The following is a 25,049-nucleotide window of genomic DNA, read 5'->3' on the forward strand; positions in this document are numbered from 1 at the left end:
TTAGAAACAAGGATGGTGAGATTTTACCTCATGTAATTTGGACAATCAGAGGAGGGACCAGTCCCTGGAAGAGGACATCATGCTTGGTAAAGTAGTGGATCAGAGAAAAGAAGAAAGACCTGCAAGGAGATAGGTGGATACAATGGCTGCAACAATGGGCTCAAAGAGCAATTTTGAGGATAGTGCAGGACCAGGGCATGTTTGCTCTGTGTACATAGGGTCACTATGAGTCAGTACTGACTCAACAATACCTAACAACAGATACAAGCATGAGTACATGAGTGAAAATCTACTACTGTTCTTTCCTCTCTCCTTACAGTCTGCTCTTACAACGTTATTGTTCTTGCTTGTAACAAGGGAGTCAATTCAATCTCACAGGCAACCTCATGTGTGCAGAATACAATTGCACCACAGGGGTTTCAAGGCTGTGACCTTGAAGAAGCAGATGTCGAGGTCTTTCTTCTGAAGTACTTATGGTTATGTTAGAACCACCAACTGTTTGTTTAATCGTCACGATCTTAAATAAATGCACTACCTAGCGATTTCTAAAGTAGCCACTAGGCACTGTACTGCCAGAATAACACTTGCATTAGGTAAATCAGGTCAACTCAATCCTCTGCTTTAAATGGATTTTCCCTCATAGATCATAAGGGCCTGCCTCAGTGATTAGGCCCCTTCCTCTTTGGTTTTATTTCTTACCTCTTTGCCCCTCTTGCTTACTCTGCTCTAACCATAATGGCTTCTTCTTCTTTGCTAGTCTTGGGACACTTGGGACCCACTCCATTCTTAGAGCCTCCACACAAGATAGTCCCTCTGCCTGAACCAACACTCTTTTAACATTCTGCCCATAAAATTCTTCAATATTTCAACCATTTCAAGAGGCACACGGAAGGCATGGACAAAAAAAAAGCTTCAGGAATTGTTAAAATATGCAGGGAGCTATTTCATCAAATGGATGCAAGCCTGGAAGGATTTACCCAACTCTACCAGGAAATTTGGAAAATAGCTACCTGGTCAGCCAACTGGGGAGATCTATTATTGTCTTAGGTAGTCTTTGAGTATGTTGCATTTTATGATGAATTGCTTTGTTGTACAACTCTTCTTGATATGATTGAACTATTGAATTATACAATGTGTAGATTCTATCTCAATAAAACTGTTTATAAATAAATAGTTACCAATTAAAAAAAAAAGATAACTCCATGGCTTATTTTCTCCCCTTTCTTAGTCTTTGCCCCAATTTCACTTTCTTATTGAAGTAAGGTGCTCATTGCCTTCATCCTAGTCCTCCTGTCTTGTTTTGTTTTCCCCATAGTAATTAATCAGCTATATTATCTTATTGTTTATTATATTTCTTATCTGCCTCGACCTCTCCTACACCTACAGCAGAATGTAAGCTCGAGCAAGACTTGTTTTCTATTTTGTTTAATATCTCCCAAGCATCACCGACAATTCCTGACTGTCAACATGTGCAAGCTGAATATATAAATAATATGAAACTCTACCCACTGAAGTACCTATTTATTATTGTAAAATAAATGTTACAACAAATGATTATGAAAGCTATTCATTCTGTGTACAAACAACCATTTATTCATTTAGCTGCTTACTAAATGCTGTATGAATTCGTTGTGTAATAAACACACACAGTCAGGTCAGCACCAGAGGCAGCAGTGTCATTTTCCTTAGTGAAAAGACAGCTATTGATTACAAAAATCATTAAGTAGTACAACAGTGACAGCACTGCCAACATCCAAGTGACCTTGCCAGAGGAAAGTTAAATGCATAGCGAAGTGCTGAGAAACGAGAATCCTAATTTGTTGAGATGAGGCTTAATGTTTAAGATTATTTCCCTTGTCACTGTCCACCCCAGACATGTCTTCCACTGCTCTGCCTAAGTTAAGGTGGTGGCAAGAAGAACGCATGAATTTGCCTTTTGATGTTCTCACCCAATTAAACCAATACCTTTATAAAATCTCTAGCCAATAGAAGAGTGGACTATTTTCCATAATTTTTTTCAAGAAATTACCTTAATTTTTATCACATAACATATTTTCATTAAGTTGATTCCTAATCCTATTATCTTTTTAAATATAAGTCATTTTTTGAACAGTCTATTCTTAAATATTTTATACCTTAAGAAAATTTTGTTACTAATAAGATCTAGTGTTATATTTTCACCTAGTAACCACTTAGTCATTTAGTTGCATTCCTAAAACAGAAAAGCAGCTCAATAAATGGTGACTTAATAAATGTTGTGTGAATTAATTGTGGAATAAATGAACACAGCCAGGTCAGCACCAGAGCCAATTGTACTTATTGCTAAATTACAAAGCTGGAAATGTAAAATATTTAATAAGAAACATATTCCTACTTAATAGAAAAAAATCATTAACAACCTGGCATTTCAAATTAAATGTTTCAGGATAGCTAGGAATTTGTTCTTCTCATTTCTCTGAGAAACAAAGTTATAATCAATAAACTTAAAATTGAACCTTTGGAATCCCCATGTTAATGAACGCCATTCATTTACTCAACAGATATTATTTGATAATTTTCTATGAGCTAGTCATTGTTGTTAATCCAGGGTTACAATAAACAAAGACCAAGTCTCTACCATCAAGGGGATTACATTCTAAGATAAATGTATTTCTTTTTTACACTTAAAAAATATAACTTTTTACTGTGAATTGGGTGAAGCTTTACAGAGCTTCACATTCAGGTTCACGTTCAACAATTCTCACACATTTCACTCCAACTCATTCACAGCAATCTCCTAATTGCAACACCATTCATGTGGCCCTAAATTTCCCACCTCCACACCCCTTTCTCCTAACCCTTCTGGTGCACATGGTTGATCTCACATGGCTGATTATTCTAAGGTGAAAGTACTTCACTAGTACAACTATGCCTCTTATAGACCTATTGTCAGGCAGCCTTTACCCACTAGCAGTCACAAGTCAACCTCTCTATCTAGAAAGCATTAGCTACATCATCTTTCCATAAATCCGGCTCAATTAAATATCAGGATATAAGGTAAAGTCTATTAAAAAAAAGACAAAATAAGAAAGTAGGGATAGAATTCAATGACAAACCAGTACAAAGAATGTATGTGAGAAAACGGCACAAAGGCCCCTTCTGACCTCATCTGGCTAGACAAGGGAGGAGAATCCAGATCCACACCAGCCTAAGGCCAATTGTCACAAGATGGAGGTCAGCCGTACTTCCATCCTCCATCTTTCTTTACCCTGTTGTGACACCAACCTTTCCTCCCATAGCACTTACCTCTTTGTTGGGTTTGAATAATCTACTACAATGGCCACAAAGTTCACAAACACAATTATGGGGTTAAATTATCAGGGAAGTTAACAGGTTACCACAAGTCAGGGTTATACATCATTAAAGATAAAGACTTTGGTCCAAGTTTCCCTCTGGTCCTCAGAATCAGACATTTGGTCCCCTTGACCTCTGCCTCTTTGGGCCAAGAGGTCCACCCACTGCTGTCTCACAGTCTCAATAGGGTTCTTTTGTTTTGTCTTACTGTCTCCTGCTTTGGTCTTCTGCTTTGTTCCATGGTCTCTGTGCCACCACCTCAGGTGCCTCTGGTGTATCTGCCACTGTAGGCAGAGATCCCCAACATGCTCCACTGGTGACACTTCTATGGTCCTGGGATTCTCTCTTCTTGCTTCTGAGATGCCTCATCCTTATACTCACTAATCCCCTCTGTAAGTGTTTGCAATACTCTACTTGCATGGTCCCACCACATCATTTGGTAGGAGTTACAAAGACATGGATCGAAGCGACATTCCAAGTAATTTTACCTCACCACAGTATGAAACAAACAACAGCTTTGCCTCAAAACCTAACAGCATGGTTAGGGATGAAGATTGTGATAATGGTGGGATGTGCTTTCAACATTTCAAGTTTCCTTTTAATCTCATCATGTATGTTACAACATTCAAGAGTAACGGCTGTGTGCTCCTGGCTTTCCCCAGCTCCTGTCAACTAAGCTATCACTCTTCTCCTTGTATATTACCCTCCCTCTTCAGTTTGCATACTCCTTTCCTTCTGAAATGGCGACAAAAAGAAGCTCCGTTGAAGAATGAGTCTTGCTTGACTCTCCTCCTACAGAATCTACCATATCCATTATTACCAGAGAAACTTTCCCAAACAAGATGTGTATTGTCTGATCCTTAAGTCTCCTTTGTCTATAGAAGGATACAAGTATCTCCTCCCCACAACTTACTGAAGGGTTGTGGAGAGGAGATGAGCCAGGCAGGGTGCTTGGTAGCAACAATGAAACATAACTTTCCTCTTGTTCTTAAATGCTTCCTCCACCCCACTATCATGATCCCAATTCTACCTTACAAATCCGGCTAGCCCGGAGGATGTACTTTGGTACAGATAGCAACTGAAACACAGGGAATCCAGGACCAATGACCCCTTCAGGACTAGTGGTGAGAATGGTGATGCCTGGAGTGGAGAGGGAATGTGAGGTGTAAAGGGGAAGCCAAATACAAGAATCCATGCATAACCTCCTTCCTGCGGGATGGATAACAGAGAAGTGGGCGAGGGGAAATGTTGGACAGTACAAGATATGATAAAATAATAATTTATGAATTATGAAGGTTTCATGAGGGAGGGGGAGGGAGGGGGCAAATGAGGAGCAGATATTAAGGGCTCAAGTAGAAGGCAAATGTTGAGAATGATGATGGCAACAAATGTACAAATGTGCTTGACTCAATGGATGTATGTATGGATTGGGATAAGAATTGTACGAGCCCCCAATGATTTTTTTAAAAGAAATATAAGTGATACATGAAAAAAGGGGATACATGTAACATTGTTACTAAGTGGCAGATTTGATACACAAGGCTGCCAGAAGCCAGTAGGATTCAACTAACTTCTGAACACCACTATTCACATACTCAATTTGTAATTTTATAATGCAATGGTTACAGAAATTGGTAATATTTTCACTAGAAATTGAGGAGACATGTGAACTACATTCATGTATTCTTTAATGGCACCACATAAAATCAAATTTTGATGTATTATTTAACACCAGAGAATAATGAATGGAGATTTACAGTATGACAGGGCTTCAACCCTGTCATTTAGAATTTTGTTGAAGATAAACCTCAAAAGTTCAAAGCTGTGTTTTCATTTTGTGGGCAATGTTTTAAAAGTGAAAGGGAAAAAAATGCATTGAAGGAAGCTGAGATTATGTCAAATTAATACCAAATGATCATGGCAAAAAATAGGGTAACATTATTTTAAAGCAGGGGTCCTCAAACTTTTAAAACAGGGGGCTAGTTCACTGCCCCTCAGACCTTTTGGAGGGCTGGACTATAGTTTAAAAAAAACTATGAACAAATTCCTATGCACACTGCACATATCTTATTTTGAAGTAAAAAAACAAACGGGGCAAAAACACCCGGTGGGCCGGATAAATGTCCTCGGCGGGCCGCATGTGGCTCACGGGCCGTAGTTTGAGGACACCTGTTTTAAAGTACATACTCAGATGGGAATCATTGGCCCATCCCAAAATTTCCTAAGGATTACTCTGCTCCAAAAGTGATCCAAACATTAGTCAGGGCGGAGAAATTCTGGAATAAAAATCCTTCTAACATCAATAGCTGCCAAAAATGAAGACGATCTTTGAAAATTTTCAAAGCAGCTAGGTAAAAATCAGTTAAGAAACTATAAATATGCCCCTACAATGGTGCGTACTAATGTAACAAAACTTAAAATCCAAAAGTCACTGTTTTGTGAGAACCCTGAACCTGAAACCACAATATACTAAAGAATAAAGCATAGGATACTAAATAAAACTCTAGATGAAAGTTTATTCCTATGTAAACTATGAAAAGAATATAGATATAAACCCTTAATTAAACCATTACTAAAATAAAATGTGTGTATGTATTAGCTAGCCATGCTGTAATATCTTTATAAATATGATTACAACACAAGTTGCAAGAGCCTTGATGGAATAATGGTTACACATTAGGCTGCTAGCTACAAGGTCAGCAGTTCAAAACCACCAGTCACTCCACAGCAGACAGAGAAGCAGCTTGTTTAGCTGCCCTGCCTGCAGAAAAAATACCCTTTGATTTCCTCACTGCTAATTAGTTCCCATGGCCCTAGAGCATAGTGGTGATTTGTTAGGCTGCTTACGTGCAAAGTCAGCTTTTTGAAAAGATCAGCCACTCTGAAGGAGAGAGGCAGGCTTTCTACTCCTGTAAAGGGTTGCAGTCTTAGAAGTCCACGCAGGCAGTTCTACCTGTCCTATAGGGTTGCTGTAAGTCGGAAACAATAAGGTGGGAGTGAGTTTTTGAGATTATACTAGTGAATAAATGCAAAAGTGGCTTATGCCATTTGCATGGACTGAGATAAAATAGATTATACAATTTTAATGGATTTGAGTTACCCAGATTTTTATTAATTCTCACATTTTCTACAAAAAGAATATACCAAATATGCCAAACAAAGAAAATGAATTAGTGAGCTTAGTTGTTTCAGCAATAAATGTAAAAATTGTGTTGCTCTCCCACAATGCAGACCTGACTGATTTTGCTTTAAATAGTTCACTTTAATCTTGATGCTTATTTCATACTAAGTACTATCACTAGAGAGGTGCAAATTAAAGGATGTCATAAAGAAAAATGATAAAAAACAAGTATTACAAATTACTATATTTTACTTTTAAGTAGATCTCTAATTAGGTAACGAGCTTGACTAGTCTGATTTAAATGCTACAATATATCATTCCACATAACCAACATAAATACACTCTCTAATTTGTTGGCATTATTTTTGGCTTCCCTTTTTTGAACCCAAAGCTTTTTAAAAAAATCATTTTACTGGAGGCACATAGAGCTATTTCAGTCCATACATACATCAATTGTTATAAATCACATTTGTACATTCGTTACCCTCATCATTCTCAAAACATTCGCTCTCCACTTAAACCCTTAGCATCAACTCCTCATTTCCCCCCTCCCTCTTCCCTCATGAATCCTTGATAATTTATAAATTATTATTTTGTCATATCTTACATTGTCCAACTTCTCCCTTCACCCACTTTTCTGTTGTCCAACTCCCGGAGATGAGGTTATATGTAGATCCTTGTAATTGGTTTCCCCTTTCCACTCTACCCTCCCTCTACCTTCCTGGTATGGCCAATCACACCATTGGTCCTGAAGGGATCATCTGTCCTGGATTCCCTGTATTTCCAGTTCCTATCTGTACAAGTGTACATCCTCTGGTCTAGCCAGATTTGTAAGGCAGAGTTGGGATCATGATGGTGGGGGAAGGGGGGGAGCATTTAGGAATTACAGGCAAGTTTTATGTTTCATAGTTGCTACAATGCACGTTGACTGGCTCTCTCCTCCCCGCGACCCTTCCGTAAGGGATGTCCAGTTGCCTACAGATGGGCTATGGGTCCCCACTCCACACTACCCCTCATTCACAGTGATTTGATTTTTTTTGTTCTTTGATGCCTGATACTTGATTCGTTGGACACCTCATAATCACACAGGCTGGTGTGCTTTCTTCCATGTGGGCTTTGTTGCTTCTCAGCTAGATGGCCGCTTGTTTACCTTCAAGCCTTTAAGACCCAAATGCTGTATCTTTTGATAGCCCGGTTCTATCAGCTTTTTTCACCACATTTGCTTATGCACCTGCTTTGTCTTCAGCGATTGTGTCAGGAAGGTAAGCATCATGGAATGCCAGTTTAATAGAACAAAGTGTTCTTGCATTGAGGGAGTACTTGAGTAGAGGCCCAATATCCATCTGCTACTTTAATACTAAACTTATAAATATGTGCACATAGATCTATTTTCCAATCATAAATATATTTACATATGTAAATGCCTTTATTTAGAACTCTATAAATGTCCTTTGCTTCCTAGTTCTTTCTTTTATTTCCTTTTACTTTCCTCTTGTCCCACTATCATGCTCAGCCTTCATTTGGGTTTCAGTAATTCCTTTCGGTTACATTACCCTTCATCATGCTCTGTCAAGCCTCCTACACCCTCCTCACCACCGATTTGGATCACTTGCTGTTCCCTTGTCCCTGGGTTTGTTAATACCACTACCTTTCCCTCCCCCTCCCCTTCTCTCCCGGAACCATTGGTCCTGTTGTTTTCTCCTGGAGATTGTTATCTAGCCTATTTTATTTAGACAGACCTTTGGAGATAACATGCACAAAAACAAGATAGAGCAAAACAAAGCAACAAAAGACAACAAAATAACTGCTTTCCTTTTTTAAACCATCTTTTTGTGTTTGCTCTTTATCAATATTTCCTAAGGTTTCTAGACCCTGAGTGTACAATTCCAGGACTGCAGTCATCGCTACAACATACACTTCTCAACGAGGATTAGTAAAGCATGTGAGTACTCGATTGCTGCCTGAATATGTAAGTGGAGGTGGCAAAAAATATGTATCATAACGAACAGTAGGAAATAAATCCAAAACTACTTCCAGACAAGAACCTACTGCATTGCACGCTGCAATATGAAGGGACAGGCAGCATTGTGGCATCAAAGCAGCACGGGCCTGGTTTTAAAATGCTGTTACAGGCCTTCTTCACACCGAAATACTGGCAGCACTGCCACACAACTGACTGGCTTCTGCATTGAGAAAAATCCATTTTTCAAACTCTGCATAAATAGCGAAGTACTTGATTTACAATATCCTTTTAAACTAGTAAATGTGATACATTGCTCAACAGATGTAGCTGATCTGAAGAGAAGGATGAGAAGTAGAAACTACAGACAACTATACTGATTATCAGTATTTGGCAGCTATACCCACTTCACTGAAAATGGCTGAGCGAATTTTATCCGTTATTAAATATTAATCTTTTACTCATTGTTTTAGACAAATTGGATTGTCCTTTCCTATACAACCATAATTTGATAAATGATCTGCTGAAAAAGATCAAACTGAATAACAAGTTCAAGTAACAACCCCCACCTTTCCATTTTGTAAGGACACCAACATTTCATTTCTCCCTAGAAAAGACAGACCATATTCAGTGATTGCTATAATTACAAAAATGTACTGTGCAAAGTGGCTTTCTAACATTGTCAATTCTTCACTGATTTTTCTTTCCAGTTTATGAGCTAATGCAAAGCCATGTCTTTGCTTAAATAGGACAACACATAATCACTGCAATCTGAACAGTTTTTATGTCTATCATTCATATTTGTGTCAATTACAAAACCCAACTAGGTGAGAATGAGAAAATTATGATTTATAACTGAATAACTTGTAAACAAAGCACAATCGGAGCCAATATTTGCTGTGTGGTTTTTGTTGGCAGACCCTTCACAGATCCCCACTAGAGTTTTCTGTCTGGAAATAATACTTAACAAGTGTGCACTCACTCACTTGCGGTCCTTGGATGCCATGGCCTCAGTCTGTTAGACTTTGCTAAAACCCAACAGTGAGGGTGAAACACAAAGAACATCACACACACACACACACACACTCTCTCTCTCTGAAGCCACAGTTGAGTTCCCTTTATGCAGGGCTGAACCAGATGTGTCAGAAGCCATACCTATGTGGTCAACTGGAGAGAACAGAATCTGAAGGTTGTAACCAATCAGTCAAAAGTTGAAAACACGTAAGTAACTTTTATCACATACAAAAGTCTACAAAACGTACATTTGCTTTGTGGAATTGTTCAACTCCCATACTCAGCGATACATACATAAATGGATGTAACAACAGCACCACTAAGTAAGTCTGTTTTGCAAGTCACATGATCAATTTCTTTTAAAAATAAGCTTAAAGAAAAGGAAAACTAAAATATTTATTCACTTTTCATTATCTAAATATTTATTTCCTCCGAAATTTTTTCAATTTTCTTACACAATGGTATGTAACTATTCTGACAAAATGTAATGCTCTGATAAATGTGTCATTTATTGCTTTCTTGAAAGACATTCAGAAACACACGCATAGCAAACAGGAACTGAGCGTGTCCTCTTAATGTGCCTGTTACCTCATTTATTGGTATATATTGAGTATCTGTGTCCTGAGAAACACATACATAAATTAAAACTTTTAGTGTAATACTTCCAGTACTTGAGGACATTTGCTACATTAGTATATTAATTATTATCCATGTATTGCATTCAATGTATTCTATGTATGCCAAATATATTTTAAAGTTATAAATATCACTGTTCACAACACTTGGGCTATAAGCCTATATCCAATGCTACACAGTTCAAAATAACTTGACTGGCTCCACGGTCACTGCAATGGACCACTTGCTTTCGCACGTCATCTGAGATTGATGTTATCGCTGGTGGTTATAGGGCACATTCAAGAGCAGACCCTTGGGTCTGTACCAAGGCAAAGAATACTGCTGGCCCTCTTGGCTTAGTTGTTGTATCAGCAGATGGTGGAGACATGATGGTTCTCTCAATGGATTCATATCCTATTAATATAATCTCTACTGTCCAGTAATGCTCATAGGTTGGATCTAGCACACAATGTGACTGTAGCATTAGACTTAACAGACCAGCCCACCTCTTGTTTCTTAGAAGAACCAGTATACTTCCAAGAGATCTAACCAGATAAGGAGTTTCAAAATACAGCCAGGGCTCACAGGAGAAAAAAAAAATCAATGAAAGATCTAGCAGGGCAAACTGGCATTCTTCCAGGAAACTGAAATATGGGTAACTAGAAGGGAAAGTTTGTTTCTTTTCATTTTTGGAAAACAAATTATATGAATACAAGTTTGGAGATGTCAGTGGCCATCTTCAATGCGATATAGTCTGTCCGTGACAAAATGAGTGTAATATGCAGAGCAAACACACATGAGTCCCTGGGAAGGTCAGGGATTACACTTTTGAGAATACCACTTGAGAGCTAAATTTATCTTAAGTCAAAGTGAAATGGTTTGCACCAATATCTGGTTTCCCCTGTTATGCTAGTTTGAGCTGTGTCTCACTGCATGCATACATAATACACTTAAAAGACGCTTAATACCCTTGTCAAATTGCCAACAATATAAATAAAAAACACACGAACTTTAATGCGATTAACACATTTTAAAAACCTAAAAATATAAACTGGTCCAAACTTTCTGGAAGACATTGCAAGCATTCAAATTTACACATTTGACCCAGTAATTTTCATCCTTAGAATTTATTAGAAATAAACATGACTATAACTAAAATGCTATTAATTCTAATCATTAAATAAGGAAACATTAAACCTGTGCATCTCAACGGAGTAAGGATAAGACAGTTATATAATGGAGTATCATTGAGACTTTGAAGTAATATTTAATGGCATTCTAATAATACGTAAGTGTCTCCTATGTATCCTGTGCTACATATTTTCAGTTAAAAACCACAGCAACCCCATTTATATTTAATCCCTTAATTAATTGCTCCAATGAATTTTAAGTATCTGGGGGGGGGGATGGTCACCTTAGAAATCACCTGTCCCTTCTGATAACTATGTTTATCAAAACTTTCTGTTCAAAATAAGTTTTGATATAAGGATGATAGGAATAAAATAGGCTATATCCATATCCACTAAATAAGGAACTATGTATGAAGGAGCTTCAAAAATTTTGTGAAAAAATTAAATTTATAAGAGTGGAATGTTTCCATGAACTTTTGAAGTCCATTTGTATTAGGTTAAGCATATTATCTAGTTTAATCTTCATAATAATTTCACTAAACCCTAAGCATCTCATCCATAGAGATAAGGGTACCCTAAAAGGAATAAGTATACATTTTAAAAAAGCAGATTAAAAATACAGTATGTCTATTGTGGTCCTATGTTTATTAAAGCATGCTTACATACATACACGCATAGAAACAAGGCAAAATTTCATATGAAAAGGTTGTTAATGGCTTTGAAGTAATGAAATGGCAGATGATTACATATACCATACATACGTGTGTATAAGCTGAGCTTTTCAGTACATTTTTAATGCAGTTTTTGTGGTAAAATTAGGTGCCTCAACTGATCTTCAGGTCGGCTTATACTTGAGTATATACAGTATTTGTACAGATTAATTTTTTTTCCACCAAAAATCTTTTTATTTCTTTAAACATTCAAACAGTAATTTAGCCTAACAAAACGATTTTGAACATAAACATGGAGCTTCAATGGGTGGCACAATTAAGCGCTTGACCAGTCATTACATCAGCAATTTTTGCCCTCGCAAAGGTACTTCAGAAGACAGGCTGATGATCTGCTTCTAAAACGTCACACCTTGAAAACCGGAGAGAAACACGGTTCAAATCTACACAAATGGGGCCATCATGAATCAGAACTGACTCAACAGCAACAGGTTTGGTATACACTACAGCAATGGGAATAATCAAGCCTCACTCCTGTAACAACTATGATCATAACAGAAGTATACATACACTTGTGTAGAGATACATCTGATTAAAGATACAGGTATTAGATACATCTGTATCCAATCTTAAAGGTTCTCTTTTAAAGTTACCTTAGTGTCATACAATAGCTACAATGACAAATAAGCTTCACCTCTAACTCCAAGAATGGTGTTAATTGCCTGGGATGCTTTAATGAACAAAATCTGAAGCCATCTGTGACACTGATGGAAAGAGGGATGTTAATGTCTACTATGGGTGTGGGAGGGGCAGTGGTGGCAGTTTTACTCATATTTTTCATCTTTGCTAAGATTTAGGGAAATTCTGTCCGTAGTTTGAATGTTAGAGTTTGGATGACAGTATCAAAAGAAGTCAAATAGACTCCAACCTTTCTACATGGTGGTGTTGCAGGTGCAGTCCTATGGACTTTAGCCCCAGGTGACAGAGAAGAATGGCCCCATTGGGGTTTTTTTGGGGGGTGGGAGCTACAATCAACAAGGAAGCAGATAGCCAAGTCTTTTGCTCATGGAGCCATTGGATGAATTTGAACATCTAACCCTCAGTATCAGTGCTTAACCACTGTGCCAGTAGGGGCCTTTAATACCTCTCAAAGACCAAAAAAAAACAAAAACAAAACAACTTTAATTAAGGGAGAATATACAGGTGAAATGGGACACACACAAAATATATAGGTGAAACAAGAAAAGCCTCAAGTATAGGTGTGACAAGCTCAAAAGAAATAGGTAGGTCAGGGTAGACAGGGGGGCACAAAGGTTATGGGAAAACGCTGGGCTGGTGTATGTAAAGGCCTTGCAGTATATACTGCAAGAATCCTGGAGATGGAGTACGGCTCATGGACTTTGCATGGTGATAACACCATCACTCAAAAAGACAACACACATTTCTAGGGGTAAAGCCACTGCCATGTAGATGCCTCTGATTCAGTGATCGTATACAGCAACATTCTCAACCTGTGGGTCATGACCCCTTTTGGGGGGGGGGTATCTAACGACCCTTTCACGGGGGGTTGCAGATTCATAACAGGAAATTACCGTTATGAAGTAGCAATGAAAATAATTTTATGGCTGGGGGCACCACAACCCAAGGAACATTAAAGGGCCGCGGCACTAGGCAGGCTGCAAACCACCGCAAGCACAGGGCTTCCAAGACCATAGAGCTTTATGGGAGCGGACGGCGCCTTATGATTTTCGGTTAGCAGCCCAAGGCCCACTCAGCACCAACAGGACTCTTCCAAAAAGTCACCCACTAACCTCTATAAAATTATTCCCATGACGTTTTTGTCACAATTTCATTCTTAGAAAGCTAAGGTCTTGGTATCATTGATATATTCACAATCAAATCCTCTATCAAGTGCTACTAAGCCTAAGTTATTTCATTGCCAAGAATTTTAAATTTAAAATCTATAGAATCCTGATAATGACCCAAGAAGATCTTTCATTAGTTGATATTAACAATATTTTAGAAACATGATTGGTAATGTTGATCATCTTAAAGATAACAGCAAACATGTATACAGTACTCATTATTTGCCAGGCATTGTTCTAAGCATTGCATGTTTCCTAACAATACGGCAGTTAAAGACAGGAAAACTAAGGTACAAAAAAGATATATATGAGACAAGTTAATAGGTAACCAAGAGTGGGATTCAAGGCTAGGTATACTTGACTAGCTCCAGTCCTTTGAACCACTAAAAGTTACATAAATGCAATAATATATACTTAAAATATTACTTCTAAGAACATGTAAGGATAGGAAAACAAATGGGAAATAGGCAGGATCTTAAACCGAATTAGGATTTTAGCTAATTACACACACATTTAATAAAAGGTATGGAAGGTAATAATGTTAACAGTGGCTATCGATGAATGGTTGAATTATGAATACTTTTTCTCTTTATAGCTTCCTGTATGTTCCAAACTTTCCATAGTTAATTCATATTGTAACTTGGAACAAATGTTTGAGATGTACATGTAAGGATATTCATTGTACCTTATTTGTAGAAATATTCTAAATGTCTACTAATCATAAATAATTAAGTCATGATAAATGCAGGTTAAGTAATGTGATATAGTATAGCAAATGAAATCATTCTTGTACTGACAAGAATTACACATGATGTTAAAAGAAAAATAGTTAAATGGAAATAATGTATCTAAAACACTCAAAACCATACACCATGAATCCAAGGGAGTTAAAAGTTCAGGGGAAATAAACCATTATCTAGTGATTCCATTTTTCCCCTTTGCACCCAAAGCATGCATGGGATCCTTGGTGGTAGTGGTTATGAGTTGGGATGTGATCCCTAAAGTCAGCAGTTCAAAAATCACTAGCACTGAGGGAGAAAGCGGGGCTTTCTATTCCCATAAAGAGTTACAGTCTCGGAAACTCACAGGAACCATCAGAAAGAAGCACAGTAGTCTAACGCAAATCTTTACTAAACATGAAGGATATATATAGTAGGCTACTGACATTGCTTCAGGGGAAAAAAATCAGTCAAGAGATTTCTCTCTCTTAACCTCCTACAGATAGCTCAACACACATTAGCAGGTAACCCCAAAATCTCATTCTAAGTCCAGACTTCATTAAGGTCACAGAGACAATTCAAGCTAACAGATAAAAGATTGGACAACCTTCGAGCAGCAGCAGGTGTTTTACAGTGGACCATGGGGACGAACTGCTACTTTATCAGTCCGGAACAACCTAATGTTCAGTGAACATGCATATGTGGATGGATGCCCTAATGATTTCCTACCAGTTGCCACAAAAATTAAACCAATAGCACAGACCTCAAAACCCTTGCCTTGAGATGAAACCTAATGGTATTTTGACTATGGAGGTACTCACAAGAACAGACAGCTTCTCTGCCTTGTAGGTTGCATGGCGCATTGGGAGCCATCTTTAGCCAAGATTAATATTTACAATATTTATACAATAACTTTACTAACAAGACAAAAAACAGGTTTTGAATTACTACTCATCTTAACGACCACAATGCCTTCCACAACCCTTGCTGAAATGAACTGAGTGGTTAATATACATATTTAGGACTAGCCACTAGAGTCCAGAGTAAATTTAAAGTAGCTTCTTTGACTTACCATACTTGAAGAAGAAACATTAAGAATGAGGAGTTAAAAAGGGAGCCGGGGTGGGGGGGGGGGAGAGAGCAGGTGCTCAACAAGAAAAATTGATACTTGATGGCATTATAACTCAGGGGTGTACTGTTTTAGTAGGAATCCCTTTTAAGGTTCTAGATCCATAGCTTTTTGGTTCATAGGGGATGGATGAAGACAGAGAAAAAGAAATATGATTAGTAAAAAGTAGAAGAAAGGACTTATAAGAAGTTGATTAAACTTTTAATGGTCAAAGCTTCCTTTCAAGTATATAAGTGTTACTAAGATTCTAAAGCCAGGCGCACTGGGAGAAGCACTTGGCCTGTAGTACTAAGTTTCATCTTCACAATGACCCTCAAGAAAGTTACCATTATGACTATCAATTCAAACAGGCTCAGTGGGATTCAGTAGTTGGCTAACACTACACACACGCTAACGTACAAAAAGCTGGGACTCTTTAGTTTGGAGTTACATGGCTCCAAATTCTGTGCGCTTCAACACCAGGCATTCTGCCCCTTAAAAAAACAAGTAGAAAACTGAAGTAAAACTAACAACAAATAAGATTCCTAATAAATGAGAGAACCTCTTGATTTTTAATGGCCAAAGTTAAAGAAGGAAGCTAAGGAATGTCCATTCTCAGAGATCCAACATGTGTTAGTTTTGGAAAACTTGGAACAAATCTGGCAAGACAACAAACTCCTTTAACATTCCTTTGAAATCTAAAAATCTACACTCGTGCCATCAAGCGCAGTTCCCACAAGTAGGGAATCAACAAAAAGTGCCCTATGTGAAAGCTATGTGACTATACCCTCTTTCCGTTCCCATTTCTTCCAGTCTTTCAGCCTTTTTAGTTTCCTTAACCCAAGCTTCCATTAAAATGGCATGGAACTTAGGCTGCCCCCCTCACCCGGTTCCCAGTACATATGGGAAAGCCTTTCCGCTCAATGACTAAAATGATTAGTAAGAAATAATTGAAAAGAGACATCTTTTACAGCCATCTGAAAGGAGTGGCCAATGAATTAAATATTCAACAATTAGACAAAGGTTGGTGGGTCAGATCCACTCAGAGGTCTCTAGAGGACCAGCCTTCCAGAGATTTGCTCCTGAGGGGTCACAGCCTGAAAACCCTAGAACAGTTGTCCTGGGCACACGGCACACGTGGGGTCACCAGGAATCGGAATCCACTGGACTAGTGACAGTAACAACCAAAGCTGCTCTGAAGCCACAAAGTTTCAATTACGTTACGAACCTCTTTATTGAGAAATGTGAATTAGTCTGATTCAAGGCTGCTAAATTGTAATTTAAAAGTTTTATCACAACCTTAAAACACTAATTTAAAAAAGATATGGGAAAGAGGAAAACTAAACACTAAGTCCTTTAGAACTGGAGGTATGGCGCAGGAGCAAATCCATTCAGTCACATTAAAGTTGCTCAATTTTCAACTCATCAACTTCAAAGATGAAATGAATATAACACAGCACATAAAAAGGAAGTATCTGATGCACCAATTCATATATTTTATTAAACATAATTCCATATCCAATTAGGGCTGAAAGTTGGCACTACACAGAAGTCACCAGCCTTAGGTTTATATTTACAACACAGCAGCCTCATCATTTCATCAAAAGCATTGTGATCACTTCTACAAAATTAATTGCAATTAATTGCCAGCAACTCCTGGAATGAAGTTCAGCCCTGTCCTGTTTGCTCACTTTTTAAATTTTATGAGTGAGTTCTTTAGTGTGTGCAAAGTGAGAAGGGAAACACTTCTACTGAAACACGACCAAGATACAGGATCTACAAAGTAACTGGAATATGAACAAGCCTATCTAAGAGGTTATAGAAAAGAAGCTTGCCCAGGGTAGTGGAGGCATTTAACAGTAAATTCAAGATACTACCTATAGGTCTTACTATAAATTTACAATTTCTTAAAATGATTTCGTCCAAGGTTAAAATACCAAAGTGAGCGAAATGGAGTGTGTGTGGGGGGTGCGGGGGGCGGGGGAGTAGGGTCACTCTGGATTCCCCGGTTCCTTCCAGTTCTTATCCTTCAGTAACGTGTCCACCCCTTGGGCTCACACTTCAAGTCATGTTTTCGATAACTTGCAATAAATTCTAACGGAGTTATTCTTTGTTTAGGGGGATTATTGATGGTTCTTCCTTTTTTAATTTCTGCAAGATGAGGCCGCGTCCTGTAAAGTCTGCAACACCTCGGGGCTGCCTTTCCTGGGCTCCGGTCACTCTCTTTTGTATAATTTCCAATCCCCCTAAAATTGTTGCCCTAAGCAGCCGCTTAGTCACGACCACATTTCCACGAGTGAATGAGCCTATATATTTGCATCGCCGGGCTCCCGTGACCTGCGCGAGACGAGCACGGCCCCGAACTCGCGTGCTCTCTTTAAAGCTGCCACTTCCCTAAATGCTGGTGGCGCCCACTCTCCGGTCCGTGCAAGTTTCGTCCAGGCCATTCAACCCAAACCTGCATGTGCAGCCGAAAAAGTTCGCACCTCCAAGGCCGTCCCGCCCGCGAGCGAGCGCACAAAGGCAGAGCCGCCCGCCGCAGCCGACGCGCGCGGGGCCAGCGCGGCGGCGGCCCCCGGGCGGGAGCCCCTGTGCCCGGAACCCCGGCCGGGGCCGCGGAGAAGCTGGGGCCGCGTTTTCAAAGGAAGCCCAAGGACCCGGGCGGGAAGGAGCGGAAGCCGGGGGTGCAGGCGGCGGCCACCGCGCCGCGGCTCGTCCCTCTTCCCGGGGCTCCGGGCCGGCGCGGCCCCTCCCGGAGGGACGGAGCGGGCGGGCGACGGCCGGGCGACGCCGGGCTCCGGCGAGCGCGCGGGCAGGAGGGCGCGCGGGAGGCCGAGCAGCCCGGGCGCAGCCCCCCGCCCCGAGAGTACTTTCAGTGTCTCCCACCCCCCACGACAAGATGGCGACGTGGACAGCGGGGGAGCCGACCGGCGAGGTTCGGGCGCGAGCAGGGAGGGGAGGAGAGGCAGACACAAAAAGGCCAGCCCCCGTCCCCCTCCCGGACGGCTGCGGCGGCCGGGGCCCCGGCGGGCGGCGGGGCGGGAGCCCGGGGGGGAGATGCGGCCAGCGGAGGACGCGTCTTACTTTTTCTTGTCGTTCGCGCCGCCGGCGCCCTCCATGGCGAATGGGTCCCCGGGATGCGTTCGCGGCCGGCGGCCCCCAGGCTCGCTCCGGCCTAAGCGCTGGCGCCTCCGCACGCGGGGAGACCAGAGGCAGGTCCACAGGCGGGGACTGCGAGGCCAGAGGCAGCGGCCACCGCACAGGTCCAAGGCGGGCTCCCTCGAGGGCTGCTGGACCGGGTCGGGCCCGATGCACTGGCCGAAGCGGCGGCGAGCGCGATCCTCGCGCTCCCTCGGACCAGACGGCTCTGTGCACTGAGGCGCTGAGGCAGCGACAGGGGGCGGACAAGGGCGGGGGCGCGCTCGGGCGCGCGAGGGGGGGGGGAGGCGGGAGCGCGCGCGCCCGCGGGGCCTGCCGCGCGCTCACGCCGGCCCGCCTCACCTGAGGGGAGGCGGGTTCCCTGTGAACCAATAGCAAGCGGCGCAAGCGGCCAGTCCCCACCCCAGCCCATGTCGCTCTCAGCCAATCAGGCGGCGGTCATCTGGGCACCACTGGGACAGGCTCCAGCACTCACGTGCTCGTCTGTGTGCAGCTGCAGGGGGGAGAGAAAGGAGCCGAGCCCCGTCTTCTAGGGAAGGCAGTGTTTTGCTTTGGAAGCACTGTTGAGAAGCGGCTTCAGTGGCGAGTCCCAGCCGTATATCACATTTCCTGCCTTTTGCAGTCATCCAAGTCTCCCGCTCCCTGTCCCTTGGCGGGCCAGTGTTGGGCAGTGTTGCCGTCCAGCTCTGCTCAGTTCAAAAACCAAGCAGACGTTTGACGTCGTGGCAAGCCTCATGATCTCTCTGCTCAGAAATGTTACAACAAGGTCTTTCTTTGCCGGGTTACCCAAACACCAGCCACGTAACTTCACTCTTTGCTTGGGGACCCAGCAGAGAACTCTATTCCACTGTGTGCAGTGAGGTTTCATTACTGAGGAAAATAATGAGTAGCAAGTGAAATGTAAAAAGTTTTCCCATTCTGTAAATTTCTCAAGGGATGGAGTTGAAGTTACGGGGCAAATTAAAATCCGAAATTATTCTAAAAGCATTTATAAATGGGTATAATCTCTGTCATCCAATTGATTCCAATTCATAGTGATACTACAGGACAGAATAAAACTCCTTAGGATCTCCAAGACTCTGTGTCGTTAACTACTCAAGACAGTCTCATCTTTCTGCCACCGAGCCACTGGTGGGTTGATCCTGCTGCTCTTACCTCAGCAGCCCAAATTGTAAACTTAGCAAGATGCCTTACAAAAAGGTGTAAGTCGGCTTAATAAGTGGGAACTTAAATCTCAGCTTCCAGGAAGGAGTCGGAAGAATGGTTTTAGATAGACTTTCATTTTGCCTTCTTGCCTCATTAAAAAGAGTAGAAGATAATGTTAAATGGATTCCGAAGGGGCAACCCTGCCTTGAGTTGAATGCTCTGTGCAGTAGCCAGAGGCAGCAGGACTCTGAACTCACCAGCTCTTGGGAGAGGGCCCTCAGAACCCAGCTTCTGACTCCATTTGGTGGGGTGAGAGCTGCTAGTTTACTAACATGGTCTCGGAAGCTTCTGAATAAGAATCACTTTTTGGCTTTGAAACTTAAATTTCAAGCTTATCAGTCTTTAAAAAAAAAGAATATATTTTGAACTCAGCAAGTGAGCATCATATAAACACTTGTTAGTGCCTCTGCGTTAGTTCTGACTCCGAGTGACCCTATGTTACAACAGAATGAAACACCCACTGCCCAGCCCTGCACCATCATCACAATTGTTCTGTCTGAACCTATTGTTGCCAACACGGTCTCAGTCCATCTCAGAAATACCAGAAAACACTTGTATACTATAAACCCTAGGCTGAGTAAAAAATATTGCTACAAAATCATAGAAACTTTTATTAACCCAAAATGCCAAAATGTGAAGCTATTGTTTCTTAACATAGCCTCATGTAGGGCTATCCATTTCTGAAGGCTGGTTTTCCATCTCTCCTCTCTAATCCTTCTGGACAGCAAAAAAGAGGAAGACCTTTGACAAGATGGACCGACACACTGACTGCATCAGTAGCCTCAATTGCGAGGATGGCACTGGACCGGGAAGGGTTTCATTCTGCTGTATGTAGGGTCACTCTGAGTTGGAACTGACTTGATAGTACCTAACAACAAAAACAATCCTTCTTAGTAGAAGTCTGTCTGTCTGATTTACTCAACGTGTAAGAAATCCTAGTAGGACTGCCCATATTGCCCTTAAAGAATGAGCAGGTGCATTGCCATGATGGAAAAATATTCCTCAATGGAAACTTCTTAGTCTTTTTCTCACTAAGTCTGCTTTCAGTTTTTTAAATTACTTCCCAATAGACTCCTCAAACTCATCCTGTCTCCTTCAAGAAAATCTACCAAGATTTCTCTTTTGGTATTCCCCCCAAACTCATTTTGTTTGGAATAAGCCCATGCATGCATAAACTGAAATCTTAGGAGCGATACATTTTTACCCTCATACGACATAATAATATACTTTAAATATGCTATCTGTTTCTATGTGTATATGCACATAAGAATAGAAACATCTGGAATGATCATCTTAAACTTGTAACACTGACTCTCTCAGGGAAGAGTGCTGAGGCAAATGGCAGGGAATCATTGAAATTTGTATTTTATCTCCTTAAAGTATATTTCCATTTGAAATTACATGAATTTAATTCTCATTTTTACCATATTTGCACATTATTACAATCTACTTTGGGGTTGTATATTAATTCAGATGAATACCTGTATTGGATTAATTATATTGTGTTGGTCTGTAAAAACAGTGGTTTATATAGAAGATCATTAAACTTTTTATAAATTTGAGTAGAGCCATGGAGATATAGTTAAAGATTGATCAAAAGGTCTTTTAGGCTAGTTAAGGGCCCTTTGGATTTCATTTTCATAAGAATCCCCCTAAAATAATCTTTAAAACAATCTTAATTTTTTTTAATTTCACCTCCAATAGTACTTTTGTTTTTAGCTCTACAAAGCCTACTGATATATGTTTTAGAAAAGACCCATGGAAAATACCTAGAATGAAAACGATAACTGCTCAATTTTTTAATTGGGAAAAAGAACTCTGGAAACTATACCATTTTAGTTTAACATTCCATAGAATGTTATGAAGATGATAGGAATAGTTTTATTCTGTCTTTCAAGGATCAAAACAAACCTATAATCTGTCTGCATAATGGTAGACATGAAAAATATGACAGACTGAAAATTTGACACGGGAATTTTCCAATTATGATCAACACTTTTAGTGTAATTTTACAAATGAATGCCCTTCCAAAATCAGGTTTCCATATCTGCCTATACTGTGTGTATGTGTTGTTAAGGATATGTTGGTCATGTTATATTATGGCTATTATATATTATCCATATGTGGATATGTTATGGATTTGGTTTCTAAATTTTTTAAATACTGTAAATAGTAAATACAAAAAAACTGTCTCTTATTCCTCCTCCAAAGCACCAACTGCTACAAATGTATCTATCTAAAAGTTACTCTCTTCCCGTGCCAAATGATCTATGTAACCTTTCATTTGTGATGGAATAGCATACCCTTTGCGTACCCACTGAATTTATTTTATGTAAAAAAATCATCCATTCATATATATATATATACACATATATTACTTTACTACTTTATAATAAACAAGCAATAGAATGAAAAATCAGAAAAATTTAAAAATAAAATTAATGTTACCATTAATATTTATGAGCAAGAATCTTTTCAATTTTACTACAAATAAAATTAAGGTAAGTTCTCTGGGCACATTAAAAAAGAGACATTTAATAGCTGGAAACTACCAAAAGATATATATTTTATTAGGATTTAATACATATTACATTCTATATTCGAAAGATAAACGTTTATGTTGTACTTTGCTTTGAGCAAACCCCGCCAGGGCAATTTCCTTATCTGTTTGTGAAAACTCTTGACCTTAGAGGAAGTGCAAGTGCAGGAAATGTCTTTCTACCTACAGTTACTCTCCTAACCAGTTAGAACCATTATTTTGTCCTGCCCCTTGTATTTACTATTTGAAGCATAAGTTCTTTAATTTTGCATAACACACAGTTCCAGCTGATGTATGATATGCAAAATTAGAACGCCAATTCTCTTCACTGTAATGAAGAACAATTTCACACGCCAGTTCACACCACTTCAGATTTACTTCATTTTTATGAACGTGAAGAGTGACAATGACAATATCAATTCATGAATCCGGTAGCAGAAGTTTTAAGCATTCACCTACTAGATTTTGAGCATATTGTGCCTATAACCAAAATCAAAAAAACAAGCTCACTTACATCGAGTTGATACCAACTCATAGCAACTCTATAGGACAGGGTAGAACTGCCTCTGTGAGTTCCCGAGACTGTGTCTCTTTATGAGAGTGGAAAGTCCTGTTTTTCTCCTGAGGAACGGCTGGTAGTTTCAAACAGCTGAGCGTGTGGATTGCAGCCCAGCATGAAGCACTGTGCCACCAGGGCGCCGATGTTGGGGCTATAATATGAATATAATTATTTTTTATTGAAGACCAAAATTCAGATTGGATCTCATAATCCTAAAGGAGAAAAATCTTCAAGTTCTATATGAAGTCTACTGAAGTTCTAACAAAACGCTGTCTAACAATAAGTTCTTGCAAGATGTTTTACCTCCTGGGAGAATTTTTACACCTCTCCGCCCAAATTTGCTTCAATACTTCAATGAAAATTTTCTGAGCATGTAATTATACACGTCGGTCAGAGGATGGAGGACAGGCAAGAGAGTCGGAATGAATCTTGGGACAGAAATGTTTCCATGAATAAGCTGCATTTACATTTACAAGCTGCTTATGTGACACAGCCGTTTTCTCCACAACTGGCTTCTGCCTAGAAACCAAAACTTCTACCGGAACATGCAACATGCAAAGAACATGGCACTGAAAGGGTATTTTTCCTTTGGGTGTTAATTTCCCACTGCAAATTGGATCTTTTTTATCCTTGGAATTTTGGCATAATGAAAAACCATGGTAGAAAAATTAGAGCAAAAATGGAAGAAGCATCTCACATTACCTAGCTTGGTTTTATTTCCCCTAGCTTGGTTTTCTTTCCATGTGCACCAAGCCTCTGGCAACTCATATTTTCCAGATTTTAGGTGGAGAATGGTTTCTCTTTGAGTGTGTGTGTGTGTGTGTGTGTGTGTGTGTGTGTGTGTAATGTAGAAACATTAGCTGTTTGGCTCTTACATTGGAAAACTTATAAAGTTCTCTTGGTTAAGTGTGTCAGAACTTGCCTATGAGGAATCAGTGGCAGTCACAAGAAGAAGTTGATTAATTTTACACCAGGACTTGCAAAGACAGGTTCGCTATTTCCTTGTGGATGTTTAAAATGCATGACACTACCACGTAAGCCAGAGAGTCACTTGATTATCTTGCTATCAAGATGTTAAATATGGACTCTGTTCTAAGGATTGTGGTGGAATTTCAGAATTGCAGACGTTATCAGCCAATACTTTCCAGTCCTGACTACATTCAATTCCCTCATTCTCTGTGCACTCTTCTACGATCGCAAGGGACACAAGAAAAACCATCCCAAGAGTTGTTACATATTTTTGCATCTGAACCTGTGAATGGCCTCCTCTGCACCGGCCTGTTTGGCAGAAAGAGTACCTCTGTTCCTTGCTACTTGGTCTCTCTCCAAGCTGCATCCCACATTCTGTTAGGATCTGTGACAACTAGCCACCATTTGGCTGTCAGCCTGTAGTACTGTGGTAGCTTGTGTGTCCCTATGATGCTGGACGCTATGTCACTGATACTTCAAATCCCAGTAGGACCTCCCAAGGCAAACAGGTTTAAGCTGAGCTTCCAGAGAAGAACAGACAATGAAGAAGAAATAGGCTGCCACCTTCTGAAGGATTAGCCATTGAAATCCTAATGAATGGAAGCAAAATATTGTCCGATTATTGCTTGGAGATGAGCCCCTCCTGTGGGAAGACACTCTACATAGGACTGGAGAAAAGCCAACCCCTCCAAGGGGGGGGGGAGTGGACAGGGGGTGGACAAAGCATTTGGGACCTTCATTTGCCGAGGAGGGTAGGGCTCAAATGAGAACAGCTACCAACACCCATTAATTACTAGGATGCACATTGGGTGCAGTGTGAATCTAGAAAATTGGAACTTAACAAAAATTAAATGGAACATGTAGAAATTGATGTCCTAGGCAGTGAGCTGAAATGGACTGGTATTGACCATGTTGTACCAGACCACCAGACTATAACAGAAGGATTAATCCACAAGGAATGGTGTTGCTTTCATTGCTAAAAAGAACATTTCAAAATCTTTCTTGAAGAATTTATATTAAAGAAAATGCTGTCAATAATAGTATAATGTCTACACCTATGAGTCAGAACCAACTCAATAGCAGT

At 40.2% G+C, this 25,049-nt stretch overlaps 1 protein-coding gene across 1 annotated transcript in view; it reads right to left on the reverse strand.

Annotated features, from left to right (window-relative positions):
- The window catches only part of HIF1A (hypoxia inducible factor 1 subunit alpha), a 49,536-nt gene extending 30,607 nt beyond the window's left edge, over positions 1-18,929 (reverse strand). Inside the window, exon 1 of the mRNA XM_075531371.1 lies at positions 18,618-18,929. Coding sequence (XP_075387486.1) covers positions 18,618-18,652 — 35 coding nt within the window. The 5' untranslated portion in view covers positions 18,653-18,929. The remainder of the gene's footprint in view (positions 1-18,617) is intronic.
- Between the last annotated feature and the right edge of the window lie 6,120 nt (positions 18,930-25,049).

Source organism: Tenrec ecaudatus, chromosome 14 (genome assembly GCF_050624435.1).
Source record: "Tenrec ecaudatus isolate mTenEca1 chromosome 14, mTenEca1.hap1, whole genome shotgun sequence".
Classification (NCBI taxonomy): domain Eukaryota; kingdom Metazoa; phylum Chordata; class Mammalia; order Afrosoricida; family Tenrecidae; genus Tenrec; species Tenrec ecaudatus.